The sequence below is a fragment of the Abrus precatorius genome, unplaced genomic scaffold, assembly GCF_003935025.1.
Source record: "Abrus precatorius isolate BTA unplaced genomic scaffold, Abrus_2018 Scaffold8, whole genome shotgun sequence".
Classification (NCBI taxonomy): Eukaryota; Viridiplantae; Streptophyta; class Magnoliopsida; order Fabales; family Fabaceae; genus Abrus; species Abrus precatorius.
The window spans coordinates 35505344-35526086 of record NW_020874428.1 but is presented as its reverse complement, the minus strand read 5'-3'; the positions used below and the strand labels follow the sequence as shown (position 1 = coordinate 35526086).

The 20743-nt window shown below is 28.9% G+C and overlaps 3 protein-coding genes across 4 annotated transcripts; 1 reads left to right on the top strand and 2 right to left on the bottom strand.

Moving 5' to 3' along the window:
• Nucleotides 1-1682: 1682 nt before the first annotated feature.
• LOC113846125 (probable histone H2A variant 3) lies at nt 1683-2594 on the bottom strand. 2 transcript variants are annotated; one of them, XM_027474062.1, is made up of 2 exons: nt 2162-2594; nt 1683-2120 (listed from the first exon to the last, which is right to left on the bottom strand). In XM_027474062.1, exons 1-2 carry the CDS (start codon nt 2195-2197, stop codon nt 1785-1787), a joined length of 372 nt encoding a protein of 123 aa, XP_027329863.1. In that variant the 5' UTR covers nt 2198-2594; the 3' UTR covers nt 1683-1784. The 2 variants fall into 2 exon arrangements, with proteins under 2 accessions (XP_027329863.1, XP_027329862.1); XM_027474061.1 differs by having other exon boundaries at nt 1683-2081; nt 2400-2594.
• Nucleotides 2595-3443: 849 nt separating this feature from the next.
• On the bottom strand, nt 3444-8059 carry LOC113846325 (serine-threonine kinase receptor-associated protein-like). Its single transcript, XM_027474436.1, has 7 exons — nt 7533-8059; nt 7024-7159; nt 6521-6602; nt 4511-4686; nt 4227-4364; nt 4001-4140; nt 3444-3923 (listed from the first exon to the last, which is right to left on the bottom strand). The coding sequence occupies exons 1-7, from the start codon at nt 7648-7650 to the stop codon at nt 3661-3663; spliced, it is 1053 nt and encodes a 350-aa protein (XP_027330237.1). The 5' UTR covers nt 7651-8059; the 3' UTR covers nt 3444-3660.
• Nucleotides 8060-16675: 8616 nt separating this feature from the next.
• Nucleotides 16676-17140, top strand: LOC113848393 (putative EG45-like domain containing protein 1). Its single transcript, XM_027477879.1, has 2 exons — nt 16676-17011; nt 17128-17140. The coding sequence occupies exons 1-2, from the start codon at nt 16677-16679 to the stop codon at nt 17132-17134; spliced, it is 342 nt and encodes a 113-aa protein (XP_027333680.1). The 5' UTR covers nt 16676; the 3' UTR covers nt 17135-17140.
• Nucleotides 17141-20743: the final 3603 nt, after the last annotated feature.

Sequence of the window (20743 nt, the reverse complement as noted above, 5' to 3'; positions counted from 1 at the left end):
ATCACACGCCCATTTTATCAATTTTGTTTTTATTTTAATTATAATTATTATAACAGTTGTTTGGGTGAAAGCCGAAGAAACCCGGGTCCTCGATCACTAGAACAGATCCTTATCACGTTGAAATAGAAAAAAAAAAACAAAACAAAACAAAACACAGAACTAAATGAAAATTACTAACAGTGTTTTTATTTTTCAAAAGGTATCTTATTAAGGCTAAAAGAAAAAGCTTCATAATTTCACTTTCTTCTGATTTTTACAAAATTTAAAAGGAAAATGAAATTAAAAAATTTACATCCCTGTTATATTTGAACAATATAACAAAAATTAGTGAATACATATATATCTTTTAAAAAGAAAAATAACAGGCAATTTTTTGTGTTGTTTCTGAATTAAAACTATTATCTTGGTAAATATACAAACTTTAATAACGCAAAATAACAGAAAAAATTAAATTTGATTAGAAATCAGTAGAAAAAACAGTATTGCATCTGAATTTTGTAAAAATAATATTAAGTGTGAATGGCCTTCTTTGTTGGAGTGCAACACGCAATCAAGTCCTTATCCTTCGATCATCAACATGCCCACGGCAGTTTTAATAATACTATCATGACTATCATTTTCATTATCATTATGGGGTCAACGACGATGTTGGTATACATATCTATCAGTACTGTATGTCAAAGGAAAGGGATTGATTAATTTCTCGTTTTGAAATTTAGAACCATAAAAATACGGATTCGCATCCTAAGAATAATGATTAAAGAATCAAGAAAAAGTAATGAATGAAAAAGTATAATATTTAATATCCTAGAAACTTAAAAAACTTATCCGTTAATATCTTGAGCAAATATACCCCTCTACAAAGGCACTCGAAAACATTTGCCTAAAATTATTTATAAAACTGAACAAAAGAATATTAAGAAATTATATAACAAATCTCTTATTTAGAAAAAATAATCTCAAATAAGAAAATATTTATTTAAAATAAAAATATTTCTTATTTCCTTGAAACTCCTACATCCAAACCCTAAGGGCTAATAAATACTTTACAGTTCTTGTCCTCTTGAATAAGGGAGGGTGGGGAGGGGACGAGAAATGTTCATGTTAGACACGGAAAATATGGGGACATTAAATATAAGAATCCCCTTGCTTTCCCTTAGAGGAAGTGTTTTTTCATTCTGCAGCGTCTGTAATCAGTAATACCAAGTGGAACCCACAAAAGTTTAAAGTTGGTCATCTACATGAAGAAAAATCTTACACCAGATGCAAGATGTCTCCAATAAATAATCTCAACCACTGCCCACTTTTGATAAGTATCAACCCATAACAAGCACAAGCTTGAAGGGAAAGGAATTCCAGTCCAAGGCGAGATATGCTATGATTCTTTTCTTAACATCCAATTTTCCAACATATGAAAACGATGAAATAGCATTTCCAGTAGGACAAAATTTCAATACATTAGGTGCCTCGAGTGCTGTCTTCCAATTAAGATTGAAGTTTTACTTCAGAAATGTGTGTCGACCTTTATTAAACAGAATACTAAAATAAAACTCTAATTCTAATATGAGAACAGTATAAAAAGTTCCTAAATTACCGCACTTAAATTTTGTCCTTCTCAATATTGATGAAAACATTATGATCCCCAATTAAGATTAGTACCATATTAAGAACATGAATAGGAGGTCCTAGAGTTTTAAAAAGAGAATCTAATAAATTCACAATTAGTAGAGACAATAAATTTGCATGAAGCAGCGATAGTATAATCCATTAGTAAGTAATCTCATCTACTCCTTGGAAGACTTGTTGATGAGTGATTTGTGAATATGAGGAATTACACCTCCTCCAGCAATGGTTCCTTTGATGAGAGTATCAAGCTCTTCATCACCCCGAATTGCAAGTTGTAAATGCCTGGGAGTAATGCGTTTAACCTTGAGATCCTTACTAGCATTCCCAGCAAGCTCCAATACTTCAGCAGTCAGATACTCCAAGATCGCGGCGGAGTAGACAGCAGCGGTGGCCCCCACTCTGCCATTCGAGGTGGTTCTCGACTTCAAAAGCCGGTGGATCCGCCCAACTGGGAACTGCACATTACGTACATTTACAAGACGAGAAAATGCAGCTTGCAAACCAATTGCCTAAGGCTATCCATAGTTGATGCAGCATTCATAGAAAATTTGCCCAATTCAATTGACAACATTCACAAAAACGAGAAAATGGGGGAAAATAGACAATGTTACATATTGAGATTTTGAAATTTCAAAAAACTTTGATGATTAATAAAATAGCGATATGATTAATGGTACAACAGCAAGATGGAAAGTAGATTTGAACAAAAGTAAAAAATGAAAATGGAAATTAGAAATGTGGGGAATGAGATGATTATGAATACAGAATGGAACCTGAAGACCGGCACGAGAAGAGCGAGAAATGGGTTTTTTCTTGTCTTTGTCTTTGTTGATGTTGGCAGTGGCAGAGGTTATCAACCCCTTCGCTCCTTTCCCCGACATCTTCTCTATCAACTCAATCTGCATCTCATTCAATTCAATTCCTTATTTAATGCCTTTGCCACTCCACCACCCTTTTACTTCTTTAAATTACATACATACCCCTACGTATTCCATTCTCAACCCCACCCTATATTGCAGTTAACCCCTTCCCCACTCTCTTCTCTTCCCTTCTATTTCTTTTATCCATTTTTCTTGCAACTTTGCGTAAGATAATAAATTATAAATAATATTTTTATTCAATATTATAAAATTTATTGCAATTAAATATATTATTAAATTTTATAATTTTCAATACAAATTTATTTCATATATATTTTAATCCTGTACAGTATTAAATATGTTAAAAATTATTCCTTTTTTTTCCAACAATTTTGGTTATATCGTTTCAAAATATTACTTATTTTACTGTAATTTATAATTGCGTCAAGGATAATTTGTAAACACTGTCATCATGTTGCGAAAAAAAGACGCATTTGTTTTTCAAATACAAAAATGCTTCCAAATTCTTGACAGCAACTTATCCAAATAGTCTAACCCCCAAGTGGGGATCTATTCATACCCTTTTTAGGGGCTAAGCACTTGAAGCAGATAAGCCCTTCGATTACTTCGGTAAATATATCAATCGCTTATTTCTAATGTCAATCTATTCATAATGACGCAACATTTTCTCATTATTTTGGAGATTATTAGAAAATTGTTTAGTCAATGGGTATCTGTTTTCGAGTAATTGAACGTGTATAAACGTTAGATTTTAACATAAATTATGTTTGTAAACTTGTCATAAAAGCGTGAACATAATTAGAGGGAGATCAATGTTATCAGTGCATACAACACCACTCCCTGCACAGTCCAATTCTATGTTAATTAAATATTAGATAAGATATAACCCCAATAAAAAAAGAGCTGCTTCAATGGACGCGATTCTTGAACAAGTATACCAAGTCATTTCCTATATTCCATAAACTCCCATGTCAGAGTTGAAATGAAAGCAAACGCAGAACTTATTTCAGCTAGCTGTAACAAGCCCGTTCAATTCAGTAAATCTCCAACACAAACTAAAATTTACAAAATTTAGTTTACTAATCACGTACATAAGCAGGCACTTGATCTAGTTAATTCTAACACTGCCAGACAAAATGCACGACTATTAGCATTATTCCTCCCCTGCCTCATTCTTTTCTTTAGATTTCCCCTCATCTGCTATATGAAATCCCTCGATCTTGCGTGAAACCTCATCTGCAGTTACCTTCACCTTTTCAATTGATCCATTTGCAGACAAAGCCTCCGACTCCTCATTAGTCAATGGGCCAGTCTGCCATATTCTGATGGTTCCATCCTCAGATCCCGAGGCATATGATTCTCCTCCAGGAGAAAAACGGACACAGTGGACAGGACCATGGTGGCCCTTGTTGCATGCTGCAACACAGATAGATCATCAAAACATGTACACACACAACACAAGAAGATGAAAGAACTGGTGGTCAATAGCTCACCAATCTCATTGCCTGTATGGAAATCAAAAACATGAACCCACATATCTTCTCCCCCAGCAATGAACTTGTTCCCATACTTAGGCTCCAATGAAGCTGATTCCACAGTACAGGGCATATCATAGCTCTTCACCAATCCATAGCTGGAAAAGAAAAGGTAAACTAACATCATGATCCATATAAAAGCAGATTTGGGTGAAGAAATAGACCCACAAGTCTTGGTACTTACTAATTTGCATCCCAAAACTTTACAGTAGAACCATCAGCAGTTGTAATATAACGGCCATCCTGACTCACTTCAGCACTTGTCACAGATGACTTAGTTTCAAGTGTCTGAACTATTTTACCACTTCTTACATCCCACAACCTGTGAATTATCAACTAGACTCAGTGCAATATACAGTATCCAACGTTGATATATATATTTATAAATATAGAAACTAGAAAGCTAACAAACAAAATTTACAACCCCAGACAAGCTTTCAGCAACTAACAGCTGAATGGAGGATATACCTGACACCTCCCATATCAGTACAAGAACTCAATATTGTCTGGTCACTATGAAGCCATGCAACAGTTCTGACTGAACCAGGGGATTTATCCACTTCTCTGGGTGGGGCATCAGGCCGATTCATATCATAGATTCGGAGAATTTTCTCAACTCCCCCAGTGAGCAAAAGGTGAGTATCCTGCCCCCAGGTATAAAAAAATCAATGCATACGAAAACATAAGCATTTGTAGGCTAAATCCATATAAAGAACAAGCATCAATCACATCCCCAAATTTCAACATCCCCTACAATAAAGATGGGGTTAAGAAACAATATTTGCCAGACATGTATTAACATTTTCTACTGCATAGTATGATATTGTTTTTATTTTTTGAAGAAATGGTATTGCAGTAAAAGTAACATTTAAGTACTGAAATGCAATATAAAGTGAGAAGAAGAATAAATTTGGAGTTAGGAAAATTCTAAAATAAATAAACATAAAAACTTTTCTCAATGAATTAGACAAAAATTTTCCAAGTTAAAAAACTATAATATCCATCAAAAGTTTTAAAACAAAGCACATAGATGCTTAAAACAAAGGATAAAAGTCACGACACCAGGCCAGCTAATTGAAATATTGGCATTAGGATTTAAAAAATTCTAGGCAGGTGTCCGTGTTGATACTTCTAAAGTTCTTATTCCTCCACCATCACCACCACACCTCAATTGCCGGTCTCCCATATCTGTCCACCTGGACAGATCATGAAAGTTGTTACCTCTTTCAGAAGCCATCTTAATGGATCTCTCCGCCAATAAGAATCATGCCACACCCACCCATAACTGCCTCCCTCTTACATCAGTATTTTTCCAACTTGAAAATGAAACAAAATAGAAATTCCTAAAATCCTAGCACGATTGGGGTGATTCAGCATGCAATTCCAGCAACAAAACATATCTCCGCGCAATAGATTGAGTATTCGCACCAAATTGCAGGAATTGAATCACAATTCATGCGATTTCAAATTTCCAACTACCATGGTTCATTTATTTTGTGCCTCATACTAGGTTCTGAATAGAATGTGACAGGACTGCAATATCAGTGTCGCAGAACAGGAGAAAGTTAGCCGCTATTCTGAGTTCATCAAGTTGAATTTTAGTGTTGCAGCCTCAATAATTGAACGCACACAACTAGGTCGCTATTCATAAACCAAGCAAAAATCAAATATGCCCCACAGTTGAAATGTTGTAGAGAGGAAAATTTGGGGGGCATTGGGAGGGGGTCTGGTCAAAATAAACAGGTTTACAAAGGATCTGGGGGAAAACCCATCATGCCTCTTCTCATCTACAAGTGGTCTCTTCTCTCATATTGTTACTGTGACCCATCAACCCATTGCTCTCCAACAACTTTCCAGCCACAGCCGGGTGTCTTCTGGTGAGTCCACAATCTGTCCACCGACTCTGTCACCTAATTCCTGAAGGTTGTAGTCCTCTCATTATCCTCATCTTTTTTTTCTTCTCTATTTCTGTATTTTTTGTTGATTTCTAACTTTCTATTCCAATTATTTAAGTTTGTCTGAGTTCTCTTGCTGTTCTAATTTTTTCGTTCTCTCCGGTCTGAGTTTATATTGTGTCATCTAACTTTGTTCTTCTAATTGGTTTAACTTTTATTTGATCTTTAATATTTTGTCACTCTGTGTAAGAGTTAGAGACTTAAACTTGTTTGTTTCCTTCACTTTCGTTGCTATTTAGTGATTTGCTTTGCTTGGACCTGTAATTTTCTATTGTTAATTATGAATATGTAATGAATTTAAAGTATTGTTTTAAATTTCTAGCCTCTATAAGCATCTAGTATAAATTATGCAATCTGTATAAAAAATTTCAAAATATTAGCCGTCTTGCTATATTGCTACGCATTATAGCATTTAAGGTTGGTTGCTATGCACCGCTATCCACTATTTATTTCCCTTCTCCAAAACGGATATAAACAGGAATCATAAAAGCAATCAGTATGAAAATAACATTGCCAAATCTACCTCAGAAAAAGCACATGCTCGAACAATGTGCTTATGCTCAAAAGAGTGTAATTCATCTCCTGTTAAAGCATCCCACACTTTCCTGCACATTAAACCAAAGATGACCAGTAAACTTTTAATAAAAAAATTACAATCTCTAAAGTATAATTCATTGCATTGCTTGCAGGGTATAAATTGATCATGATACACAACAGAAATTTGAAAGAAAAAAAAAAACACATTACCAGGAAAATCCAGCTGCCAACACAACTGAATACTAATCAACATTTAACACATGAAAACTTCAAACCTATGATCATGTTCCTAACATAATACTAAACCGATAACATTATCTGATCACAAAGTATGTGTACGAGGACACAAGCAAGAAGGGAAACAAGTTTATAAGAGCACGCAGTACTATGAGCTCAAAGGAATGGTAAGATCCCCATGCACATTGAATCAACTTCACAGTGTTTCTGTTAAGGGCAGGCGATAGGTCGCTGAGAGCTAAAATAACATACGTCGAGAAATCAGCAGAAGCAGTTGCAGCACGCAAGGCATTAGTATCCAAGCAGCAACTCCACACAGCACCTTTGTGACCTTCAAATGTTCCAATCCAGTCTCCAGTTTCCCCATTTCTGAGCATAGGACTAGAATCTGAACACCAATCAAAATTCACACATCATCTTCCACTACACTCATGAATCAAATCAATGAAACAAACTCAGAATGCCGGCGCACAAATCCATGATATTAACCGCGTCTTACAGCATCTATAAAATTCTGAAATGCCTTTTTTATATATAGAGAGAGAGAGCTAAAATAATAACACGCAATCCAACAAGATACGTTATCCACTTATACGTTGATATGCATTTTGGAATCAAAATCCCACCAGGCACCAAAATAATTATAGATCCATAAAATTTAAAAAAAAGACGATGACTGTTCGCAATTCAGACATGAACACATTGAATAGCCCGAATTAAAATCTAAAAAAAGGTAAATATGATGATGAGAGAGAGCGTACCCTTGCTTGCACTGATGAGGAAGAAACCATCAGGCGTAACAGGACTGTAGAAGAGATCGACCACGGGCCGAGAGTGGCCGTGGCACACAAGAGGAACTGCCACCCTTTTCTTCTCCATTCTCCCAAACTATTATCAAAACCTAGTTTTATGGCTAAGATAAACCCAAAAAATTAAGGGAAATTAATGTGATTTTTTTTTAATCAAGTATGAAAATATTATATTAGAGAAACCCTAAATCTATTGTTTCAGAACGATCCCTATCGTGTTTGTGGTGTATTGATTAAAGAGATAAAATGAGTGTATCGTAAATGAGCGAAACTATAGAGTGAACAGAAAAATTGGACAGCAGAGAAGGCTCCTAAACCTAACCCTGTGTAGTGAGGAATATGGATCGAAAGAAAAGAAGGTAACGATGATAATAATTAATATAATATTATTAAATTGGAAAAGAAGAGGAAGAGGAAGAGAGAAGGAAATGAGGATAGGCACGAAGCATGGATACGTTGGCTTTGGATCTGCCCTTTTGTACTGTGTCTGTGATTTCTCGGATGGAGATGGAGATGGAGATGGTGGATTGTGGACCCCACCAAATACAATTTCTTTTTTCCCTTTCCTTTTATTTCTTATGTAGGTTTTGTTTGGGCCAAACTTTCTTATGCAGTTAAGGGATTTGGACATGAATTTACGGATGGGCCTCCACCCAAAATCACTGTTTTAGACTACGGCTTTGAAAAATTATTATTATTTATATAAAAAAATCACGAATACTTAATTGAATTTATTTTTTTACTCCTTTCTTTTTTTAATACCTTCTTAATAATTTTTGTAATTTTTTATTAAAATATATTTTATTATAACTTAAACCAATAAACTTTTTCATTTTCATTCCAAAACTTAAAAAATCCTTCCTCTCTCTGAAACTTTACTATTTCAACTATTGTAACTTTTTAATTATAATTTGTGTATTATTGAAAATTTAGTTTATAACAAAATATGTTCTTATCCATCTTTATTTTTTTATTTTTTATTCTTTCAAAAATTAAGTTTAAATTTAAGTTTTACATTTTTAAAAATAAATTTATATATTTAGAAAAATAATTTTAATAATTATTAATCATTTTCAAAAATAAGTTTATAAAATTAAGATTATATATTCTAGTAGCAGGTCTCCACATGTTAAAAAATTTAATTTTAGGAATGTAGAATTATAATTCAATAACTTAATTTTTAAAAGTGTAGAATTTTAATTTTAGAAATTTATGAAAATAGTAGATAATTCCAGAATTAATTCTTAGAGACATAAAAAAATATTTTTGAAATAATTTTTGAAAAATGTGTATAATTATATTTCATTATCATTTAAAACATTATTATGTTATACTTTCTTTTTATTTTGAAATGTGTTAAAGTTTAAACCAATAATTATAAGTCATTGCTTTGATTGAGTACATTACATTGTCCTGACTCGTGTGGTTTATATCTTTATCCCTTTTTCTTTTGTACTTCCATAGTTGCATGCTTTGACTGCCTACACATTATCAATACATTTTTAGTCCTCCATAACTCATGGCTTTAATTGAGTACAATACACATGTCTAAAATTGTTTAGAATCAGTTGGTAATGAACTAGAGAAAAATAGTTGTAAGATATGTCTGAATAACCAATTAAGCGATTCTCTTTTAGGTGATCGTTTGAGGAAGAGATTATGCTATTTAATCTGAAGTTTTAATTTACTTTGAAGCTGTATAACAGTTAACAATTATTCTATATATCACACGCCATAATTAAAAAACGAAAAATGAAATATAATAAAGGGCTAAAATGTAAGGTGAAAGCGGTAAAAAAATGTAAATAGTTAAAACATATAAATTATATTAGTAGGTTTTCTCTTGAACGTGTGCATAATTTTACTTGCTCTTGTTCATAATGTTACAGCTAAGGTGAAAATTACGTACAACAACTCCTAATGCATGCAAATATTGGCTAACAAAGGAAACTGCATCAGCAACGTGTTTCAGAGAGAGTTGCTCTAATTAAGGTAATTGCAGCTTGGACAATAACAGGTCAATGCCTAACAATTGACTTGCTTGCAGACTCAATACAAAATGGCCTTTTAAACCCAAAATTCAAAGGCACATTTGTGTGATTAATGGTGTAATCCTTTTGTGGACCAACAAAAATGCTGTAATCCTTTTTCTTTGTTATAGAAATGAAAAATTACTGAGACACACAATTCACATTTTTCTTAAACAATGATCAAAATTTAATGTAAAATTATATTTCAACTACATTTTGAGTTTAAAGTTAATGTAACCAAATTTTAAAATAAATCACCCATAATTAAGATTAAAAAATATACTATTAATATTATACTTCTGTTGTTTCCTTTTGATTGATCTTTGTAATAATTGTTTTTTCATTTGATTTTCATTGTAAATAGGAAAATAATAATTTAAAAAAAATCTTTAATAATTAATTTTTTTATCAATGTGAGATAAATCAATTAATATAAAAGATAAGAGGTGTAATAAAAAAGAATTAATAACTTTATGAATTTTTTTAAAATTATATCATAATTTTATATGACTAATAAAGGAAATAATAAAAATGGGTGTGGACGAGAGTAGAAGTGAAATTTTCTTCGAGATGCATTGATGCACCCTATTCTTAAAATGCAGCATAGAATCCACCCTAATGCAACACACGATGCGTCTTAACACTTCAAAAATGCCCATACATACAATACAAGTGATGAAAAATGATATATACTTTCTTCTATTTAACACTTTTTAAAAGTTATTTAAATACTTCACGATACTTAATCCACTTACTTCCTTTAATACTATTTCAGTATTTTTCTAGTTATACTTTATTTTTTATGTTGAAAGGGGTAAAAAGCCCAAAACTTAGGCAAAATGCTTAGAAAAACTCCAAGAACTAGTATCCATATTAAGAAAGGGCAAAAGGGAGAACCTTAAACTGAAATAGAGGAAATAGGAGTTCTAGGCTTAATTTGGCTTTAAAAAATCAGCACAAAACTTGGCTTTTCTACAAAAAAATAAAAAATAAATAAATAAAAAACAAAATTGACAAAGCAAATAAAAGAGAATAGCATATGAGAAGGGGAATGGACATTTAACATAAAAGTGATGAGTTCTTTGAAATCACTCTCAATCAAAATTACATGGAAGAAGAAATTGTCAACTATATTCCTTACAAAATGTCTCAAAGTTCAGTAAAAATTGAGAAATAAGAATTCAAATTGCTATAAAAATTAAGTTATAAATCTATTATAATTGTCACGAATTAATTCATCACAAGCAGTCATTTCATTAAATCTAAACACAACTTTATCCACATTTAATTTGATCTGATTAATAGGAAGAGTCCACTTAATCATCCTTGGATCATTAACTAAATCAGGGTAAAACATAGAATCATTCTTAACACAACAAGAGAAATAATCAGTATTATATAAAACTTTTTGAACTAAATAACTAGGCAAAATATAAATTTTTTAAGATATAAAATAATTTTTATCATTCTAAAAATGTCAAATAACAGTGTCAATAATAGTAGATTAGTTATAAAAGTATATAATACAAGATTTAGATAAACAAGATGACAACTAAAAAGATATACCAAAGCTGAAAAATAACACCCACTAATTAACTATGATAAAATTCTCCCAAATCCTCCTAGCATAAAAGCAATGTCTTAACACATGCATAATAATTTTAAGCTCATCCCCACGTCTAGAGCAAGTAGGAAAAATTATCATACTTCTATTGAATCTCTCCTCATTGATGAATAATCTCTTGTGAATAAATTTTTAGAGAAAAAAAATTAACTTTAGGAGGACCATTTCAATTCTAAATGGTTTTAAACATATCATTACTTACACTCTTAGTAAAAATAACATTATTTAATAAAAAAAATTAACTAATTTCAAAATAAATATATTATGATTAGACAAATTACATAAAATAAAATAGAGCCTCTAAATTTAACAGGAGGTCAATGAAGGCTATTAGTTTGCAATTTGATTAGAAAAAAAGGAAATAATTATATCTTAGTCCCAATTTGATAAATAGAAATATTAATTAAAAAATATAATTATAATTAATAAAATACTAAAAAAATCATATATAACAAAAAAGTTTACATTATAGTTAAAAAAATATATACTATAATTTTTTTTATAAATAAGAGATATAATTAATGAAAAAAATTATAAGGATCAACTAATTAAGTTTTAAGTCAAAACGATAAAAATTACATACTTATATTACTATAAAAAATTAAAAAAATACTCATATAATAAAATATATGTGTAAATTCATCTTTTAGAGTATAGGGTTTTGATGCTAATTTCGTATTCCAAAGTTTGATACAGTCGAGTATTTTGTTATTTAACTCATGCTCACTTTGAAATTATTAAATTCTTTCTTCTGAGATAACTTAAGTTTTTGTATTGTCTCTTAAAATTCAATTATTATTATTTTAATGAATTATAATGATAAATAATAAATTATTATATTAAATTATAAGTTATTATGTAAATAAATTTTAAAAGTGAAAAAAACTCTTATGTAGCATAAAATATACAATAAAAAGAAATCGTTTGATTTGTTGATAAACAAACATCACGTTAACTAAATCACTTTAAAGTTTGTGTATTTTTTTTCCCAGTCGAAACACTTTGTCGTTATCATATCCTTAATGCAATGATGCGGCACTTGTTGAGGATTATTACATTACGGCGTGGATTGCGGATAGAATTTATCGGTGCGTGCCTGCATGGTGTCCTACAGGTTACACATAATTCAAAAATAGTTTTTCAGTACCACATTCAAAAAGAGTTTAGTGATACATTATTTTTTCCTGTTTCAAATAAGTGTTTTATTATTCTATAAAAATATAATAAACAATAATATGATATCAATGTTTTAAATTTTATTTCGTGATTTTGTAAGAATGATTAAGCATAATTGTGCTGCATTCCATTTTTAGTCGATTAATCGTCATATATATAAGAATATCTTTTTACATTACGTATATTGTTTTGAAATTTTATTCTTATATTAAAATATTTTTAATTAATAATTATTTTTACAATTCAGTACTTTAAACTTTAAAAATTATCTAAATCAATCATTAATTATATATTTTAATTATTATAAATTTGACTTCATTAAATTTTTAGTCTCTATTTATTTATTTAATTATTTATTTTAAACTTTTTAAAATGAATCTTCCATAATAGTTTTACTAGATAGTGCATTTATAAATTTTAAAAACATTTTAAATAAATTTTTTATAATTAAAATTGTTAAATCTATTAAATATTTATTTTTTTAATGTATATTTTTCATCTTCTTTTTAATAATGTAATTATGAGTTTTTCTCTCTTACCATTTTTCCTTCTCTTTTTTTTGAATATAAAATTTTTCTCGTTGTGATAGCAACTAGACATATAATTTTATTTTTGTTTAAGTAAAAATGATAAAAAAAATTTTCTATGCAAAATTCACTTGCACGTTTCTTATAAAAAAGAGAAGAGACTAGGTGTGGGGGAAAAAGAAGATGGAGTGTGTGGGTAATATTCGAGCAGGGGTGAAGGATTTAGATATCCAGAAAAGATGAGAGACAAGTAAGGGATAAAGTGAAAATGAAAAGAAAAAAAATGATAATTAAGTATGAAGGTAGAGTGAAAAGAAGAAAGAGTTAGGAGGAAAAAAAAAATTAAATATAGGAAGAAGAGGAGAGTCGAATATATAAGTTAAAAAAGTATGTTAAATATGAAGGAAAAGAAAAATAAAAAATTAAAAAAGTAAATAAACGCAAAATTTGCATTAAAAATCATTTTTAAATAAAATTTATGTAAAAATAAAATTGAATTTTCAGTTTCTAAAATAGCTAAAGAGAATTTGGATTCTTTCTTATTCTTATGCTAATAAATAATATTTTCAATAATAAATATCTAGTTAACTGATAATGTTCCTATTTTTTTTTATATTTTCAATACTTGTAAAGATGTAAGATGATGAACATATATTTCTTTTTTTTTTTAAATTTAACAACACATAGTTGATTGTAAAAGACACTATCAAATTGATTATTTTATGAGAACATATGACATATTGGACCCATAGTTATTCCTTGAATTTAGATTAAAAATAAAATAAAATAAGTTTAACGTTACGAAAAAAGAAGAAAAGAAGATGAAAGAAGAAATAAAGAAAAATGATTGAAGTTGCAAATTTAAAAAATAAGATCAATGGTATAAATAGTTACAAATTTAAGAAATAAGATCAACAGTATAAATGATAAAAATATAATTTTTTATCATAATTAACATGTTTCATGAAAAAATATCTATTTAAAAAGCTTTTACAAGTTATAGAATAAAAAAATTGAAAGAAAATTAAAATTTCTTTTAAAAATGAAGAATAAAAAGACTAATTTTACTTATTTAAAAATATTTAAATTTAACATTTTTTATTAGTTTGAATGATTTAGTTGAGAATAAACTTTAATTAATTATTATAACTATTTTTAAGCTTAACTTCAATAATTTGTGCTAACTTTTAATGTGATTTTTTTATTGCATGAATTAATAAAAAATAATATTAATTAAACAATAAAAATAAAATCAATAATAAATTCAATCAATCTATAAATGTCAGGCACAATTGTAGTTAAAGTGAATTGAATTACACGACACTCCAAGTCAACGTGGTGGTTAACAGTGGGTCACTGGATGGTGATGACGAGAAACTTAATACAAAACTTAATTTTCTTCACCGGTGAACATATCTGACTCCCAACGCGTCGGACCTTTCTAAATTGATAATTAAACATTGACTTCGACCGGAACTCTGAACGCAAAAAATCAACGGCGACAAAAATTAACAAAAGTTTTTACCCAGTGATTGGCTCACCGGAAAGACGAGGGCAAAGTTTTTTTTTAGGGATAGAAGAGAATGTTTAAAATTTAATTTTAATTCATTTTTAAAAGTTAATTTTTAAAAAATTACTAAAATTTTATAAAGAGTATATTTGAGGTTCTTTATAAAAATAATAAAAAATCTCACATTTATTTTCTTTTTGAAAAATTTTGAAATATGTAATTATTTCTAACACAGTCATGTTTAAATTATTGTGGGGACGTGCCTACTTAAAAATGAAATATAAATTATCTGAACGAAATTCACATTAATTTAAAAAGGATATTTTACAACAACTTTAAACATTATATAATTTTAAATAATAATAAAATGCATTAAATAAATCTTAAATAATATGATAATTATAATTATTTGATAAAATTATTTATATAATTAATTGAAACATGTTAGTGACAAAAAATAACACATATATTGATATAATATTAAGATTCAATATCTTTTTATTTATTATGAACCTTTTAAATAGTAATATTTTTTATTTAATATCAACCAATTGTTTAAATGGGAAGCGAGAAAAAATTGAACAAGGTGACAGTGTTATGTAAGAAATAAAGTGAGTAAGAATTATTTTATATAACTGTAAATTATTTAAAAAATATCACAAAAAATTAGTAACTACCTTCCAATAAGCTAAATGTTACATACAGTAACTCTTTATAAATTCACTTCTAATTTTTTTTTTATGAAACAATTTTATTAATTTATTAATACTAAAAAAGTTACAAACTCTTAAATAATCATAAATTTTATCATCAAATACATTTTTAATAAAAAAAAATTAAAATTTTTATATGATATATATATATATATATATATATCAAAATATGATTTTTGTGTGGTAATTTTTAATAAAATACGAAAAATTGTTGGTGATTTTTTAATAAAATAAGTTAATTTTATGAAATTCAAGTAATCTTTAAGTTTCATATTTTTGTAATTTTCTTCAAAATTTAATATTTAAAATAATTTCTCAAATTTGGACTATCGTATATTCCCTCCTCTTTTAGTTGTTTTGAAACCAAACAATAAAGTTTAAAAAGTTTTTCCTTCCATACCTTTTTCTTTATTTCCTTTTAGCTAAATTCATCGTTATTCTCCCATCAAGTTTTTTTTATACGTTAATTTTATCTTTGTCATTTATTTATTTATCTCATTCTATCACATGTGAACACATCTTTTAATTTTTTCACCTTTTTTCATATTTTACACTAAATACTTGTATAATTATAGCACAACTACTTTTTAATTTATACATCATATCAGATAAAATAACATTTTTCACTCAAGGTAGCAAATATATATGATCTAAATTTTTTTTATTCATAATGGGAATTGAACAGATCATCTAGTTTCATTTTAACTTAAGTCAAAATAGATTAATTTAAATAAAAATGCAAAAAAATAATTTTTAATACAAAATTAGCTTAAGAAAATTATGTTGACTTAAAAGAATTTTGTATATTTGAGCATATAGAGGTTAGATATAAAGAAAAGAGAAAACTAAAAATAAATAAAGATAATAAGAGCTTAGTGATATAAGAATGATAGTGGAAGAAGAGAAAAACTAAGAAATGAATATAAAAGAAAGACAAGGAGAGATAGATGAGATAAGGTAAGAAAGGAGTTTAGCATAGAATGGAGAGAAGAGAAAGTTGAGAAAAAAAGAGATAAATTAAATATAAAATAAGGAAAAAAGTTAAATATAGAAATTAAAGAGGATTAAATATAAAAGTTCAATGAGTGTTAAGAATAAAGAAAGAAAAAAAAGAAGATTAAAAAAGAAAATGTAAATTTGTTTTTAAGTAAAAAATAAATAAATAGGTTGATCTAATTTTATATTTTTTATATTTTTTTTATTTTAATTTAAATAAAAATGTAACTGGATTGAGTAGGGAAAAATTAGATACAAATATATATATGCCAAGTTCACTATATCTGTATCATTGCATCTTAATTATCTTATCCACGACCATCCACAAGCCATCGATAATGTCAGCAGCAGTTAACCTATCTTTCTTCATTCTTTCCATAGTTTTGCTGCCCCCCTCCAACGCCGACGTTGGCACCGCTTCTCATTACTCTCCTCCATATTTACGTAAGTGCGCGCATATACTTATCATCAAATATCCAATGTATAATAATTAATTAGCTATTAAGTAAATGTTAATTAAATGGGTGCATGCTGTATATTAATATGTATGATAGCATCGGGGTGTTACGGCAGCGAAGCGTCGCAGTTTCCGTCAAGTAATCTGTTTGCGGCGGCGGGGGATGGAATATGGGATAACGGAGCGGCGTGTGGGAGGCAGTATATGGTGAGATGCATAAGTGCAGAGCAACCCAAAACTTGCGTTCCTGACCAAAGCATTCAGATCAAGATCGTTGATTACGCCGACACTGCGGTGTCGCCATCCTCAGCTGGCGGCACCACCATCGTTCTCTCCGACAAGGCTTTCGGGACTATTGCCAATACTTCTGCCACCTTGATCAATATTGAGTTCCAGCAGTAAAGTCTATTCTAAATTCCTCTTTTTTTAAAAAAAAATTATTTGGGCAAGAATTAATTACATTTTACAACAATCGAACATAAATGTTTGTTTGTTGTTGTATCTTTGCGTGCAGGGTGTGATATACAGCGTATGTATGTGGTTAATTGGTACATGCTATATTGGGAGATTCATTAAAGAGAAGAATGTTCTTCTGGAAGTTACCTTCAATTTTTTTAAGTTATGATTCTAAATCCACTCACAGACGTAACGAAATTTTTATTTTTGAGTTTGGAGTGCGGAATTCAATTATTTTTGTTGTTCTAAGAAAGTGGGTGTGCAGATTCCTGGTTTTGCTTTACTTTATTGGGGGATTTTCTTTCAGGCTGCAGTATTTTGGCTGTTTGTAATGGAATCGATGGGCGTGTTTGGGGATAAGCAAGCTACGTGCGAAATTTCCGCGATACTTTCTGGCTTTGAATGGTTCTTTGGCCATTTTTTTGAATGAGTTATAATGTTATTATTTTTCTATTTTTCTCATCATGAATATAAAGAGATTATACAATCTTATTATAAAGAGCAAATTCTCTTCGATAATGCCCTGACTACAGGCTAATGTCGCGTTAGTTGCAGGGCAATTGTAATAATTGCAGGAAAAGCACTTCCCTCCCTTTCATTTTTCTCCGAATTTGAAATAAATAAGACAAAATACTTGATTTGACCTGAGAGCTTTTGTTCAACTTGTTTTGTTTTTTCAAAATCAACGAGTCTTTATTCTCATAAGAAACACTTGTAATTTAAGTCTCGTCATCTTTTCCCTCTCTCCAGATTAAAAAAGTATGCTAACTCAGTAACTGGCTAGCAACCCCCATCCAATATCTTCTCCTACATTAAAAGGCTTTGGATTTTGCTCCTTTTACTTGAGTCTTAGACGGCAACAAATTAGACAACTTTTACTTAGGTTTTCCTCGTTCGGCCCTTTTTAATCATAGAGCTTTCAAGTGTTAGGTTACTAGTCTTTCATTTGATCAATAATGCCGTGAGGTCATATGGACTCTAATACCATATTTAATCACAGTCTTGCCATGTAAGGAAGGTTAGTTTGTTACTCTCTCAAAAAAAAAAAAAAAAACTTAAAATATTTGAACTTATGCTCCTCCTATTTTATTCTTTTTACTTCTCTAAAGAGTGTAACTCATATTTTTTTCCAACATTGAGATGAGGTAAGTTTAGTTATTGTTGTATTTTCATGTAAGTTAAGTTGTGTTTGCAAGGAAGAAAAGTGTTAGAAACACATTTTTTAGTAAATTCTTTTTAATACACTTATTGTTATTAATTTATTAAAAACTATGAAAGAATGAGAAAGAAATATTAAATTAGAAATAAGAATATTAAATCAAGAATGAACTTCTATATTTTTGTGATTTTTAATATGCCACTATCTAAGAGTGTGTTAAAAAGAATGTGTTAGAGAGTATTTTGTTAACCTTTTTTCTATGACAAATGTTGACTTGGGCATTAGGTTTCACTAGCTTGATTGTAATGAGTATTTAATTTATTATGGATTTTATCAACCTTAGTTCTAAAAATTGAGTTTAAATATTTAAAAATAAAAATATTTTATGAATTTTTTATTATATTAAAATTACAAAAATATACTAAATACTTTTTAAAAATAAAATTTATTATCATTAATTGTTCACCTACACTTTTAAAAGCTAAGATTAACATTTTCATTTTTTTTAATTACATAAGTTTGTTGCAACATTCAAGTAATCTTGTTTCTTAAGAGGAAAAAAAAAAGTTGATAATGAGTAGAACTAACAAAATAGGTTGACCTGATGGATTGAGCTAAAAAAAAAAACCCATTAATGAGTAAGCTTGCGCTCTACAAATAAAATTTGAAATTACTTCGAGCCATTTTGGCCTAGTCTAGATAAGCACATTATTCAGTAGGACTTTAATCAGGTTAACTCATATGAGTTTGGACAGTTCGCATATATATATATATAATATACAATTGAATACTATTTTGTAAAAAAATTGATGAGGTATCAGCACCTTATGAAAAGCTTCTCCAACACTCTTTTTTATCCCTTTTTATTTTTAGAAACTTTATTCTACTTCATATTTTAAATTTCAAATTTCAAATTATAAAAAAATAATAATTACATCCTGATAATGTCATTATTACTTGTCATTCTCTATATTGGCATGTTATCTTGATAAGATGTATTGAAACTCATTTCAATAACTTATAGAGGAAAGAAAACCCAATGTAACACCCAAAAAAATAAATAAAACTTACCACCAAATAGTCTATTGAAAATTTGAAATAAGTTTTATGTGCTATGTGGTATTGAAGCTTTTTCTGCCTATCACTATAAACTTTTGCAAGTGAATAGAAGAAGAGGTAACCAATGAGTTTTATTTCTTCTATCATCATGTTTGGTTATCCTTTATTTTATTACTTCTTCATATTTGGTTTACCCTTCTTCATATTGTTTTTACATATTAGGTTCTATTAAAGGATTTTATTATGTACTTTCCTTTCAACATTTTCTTACCTTTTGCTTTCGTAAAGAATCTTTCAAATAAAATCACAAGGTAACATTATGTATGATTCTTATATTCTTTTCCTAAAGTATAAATTTGAAATCAATTTTATGTACTTTGCAGTCTTAAAGCACTTCTGCCTACTATTACAAACATTTGCAGGTGAATAAAAGAAAAGTTAAACAATAAAGTAATGTATCATTTGCATTTTGCTTTATATGTCTTTATATTTTATTTTTCCTTCTTCATATTGTTTAAAATCAGTTTGATGTGTCTGATTTCATTGCTTTTTCTTTCACATTTACAAACTTTGCAGATAAATAGAAGAAATATTAACCAATATAAGTTAGGTGTAATTTATATTTTATTTTATTTTATGTATTCATTATGTATAAGAATCATACATAATGTTTAACATTATGTATGATTCTTATATTCTTTTCCTAAAGTATAAATTTGAAATCAATTTTATGTACTTTGCAATCTTAAAGCACTTCTGCCTACTATTACAAACATTTGCAGGTGAATAAAAGAAAAGTTAAACAATAAAGTAATGTATCATTTGCATTTTGCTTTATGTGTCTTTATATTTTATTTTTCCTTCTTCATATTGTTTAAAATCATTTTGGTGTGTCTGACTTCATTGCTTTTTCTTTCACATTTACAAAGCTTACAGATAAATAGAAGAAATATTAACCAATATAAGTTAGGTGTAATATATATATATATATATATTTTTTTATTTTATGTATTCATGTTTAGTTTATTCTTATTCACATTGTAAATGTATAAACACCATAAAAAATAAATTCTCTCAGCACTAGCAGTAACCTCTCTCGACTCTCTTTTTTATTAGTTTTGTATACTTTGTGACTCCGCTATTCTGCATCATTGACGATAAATCTTGCATTTGAATAGAAGAAAAACTTAATAAAGCAAACTCATGTATCATCTCCATTTTTTTTCTTACACCTTCACGTATAGTTCATACTTCTTATTCCTCTTTCAATTTTTATTACTTTTTTTTTTATATTATTTATAGAGCATTATCATTCTTTTCTATTTTGATTGCTTACACACTATTTTTATGCATTTTTTCATTGCTTGGCAAGAATAAGCTTAAGTATCATCTCCACTTTGGTTCACCCTTCTTTCTTTTTATTATTATACTTTTTTATATTTTGATTGCTTACACA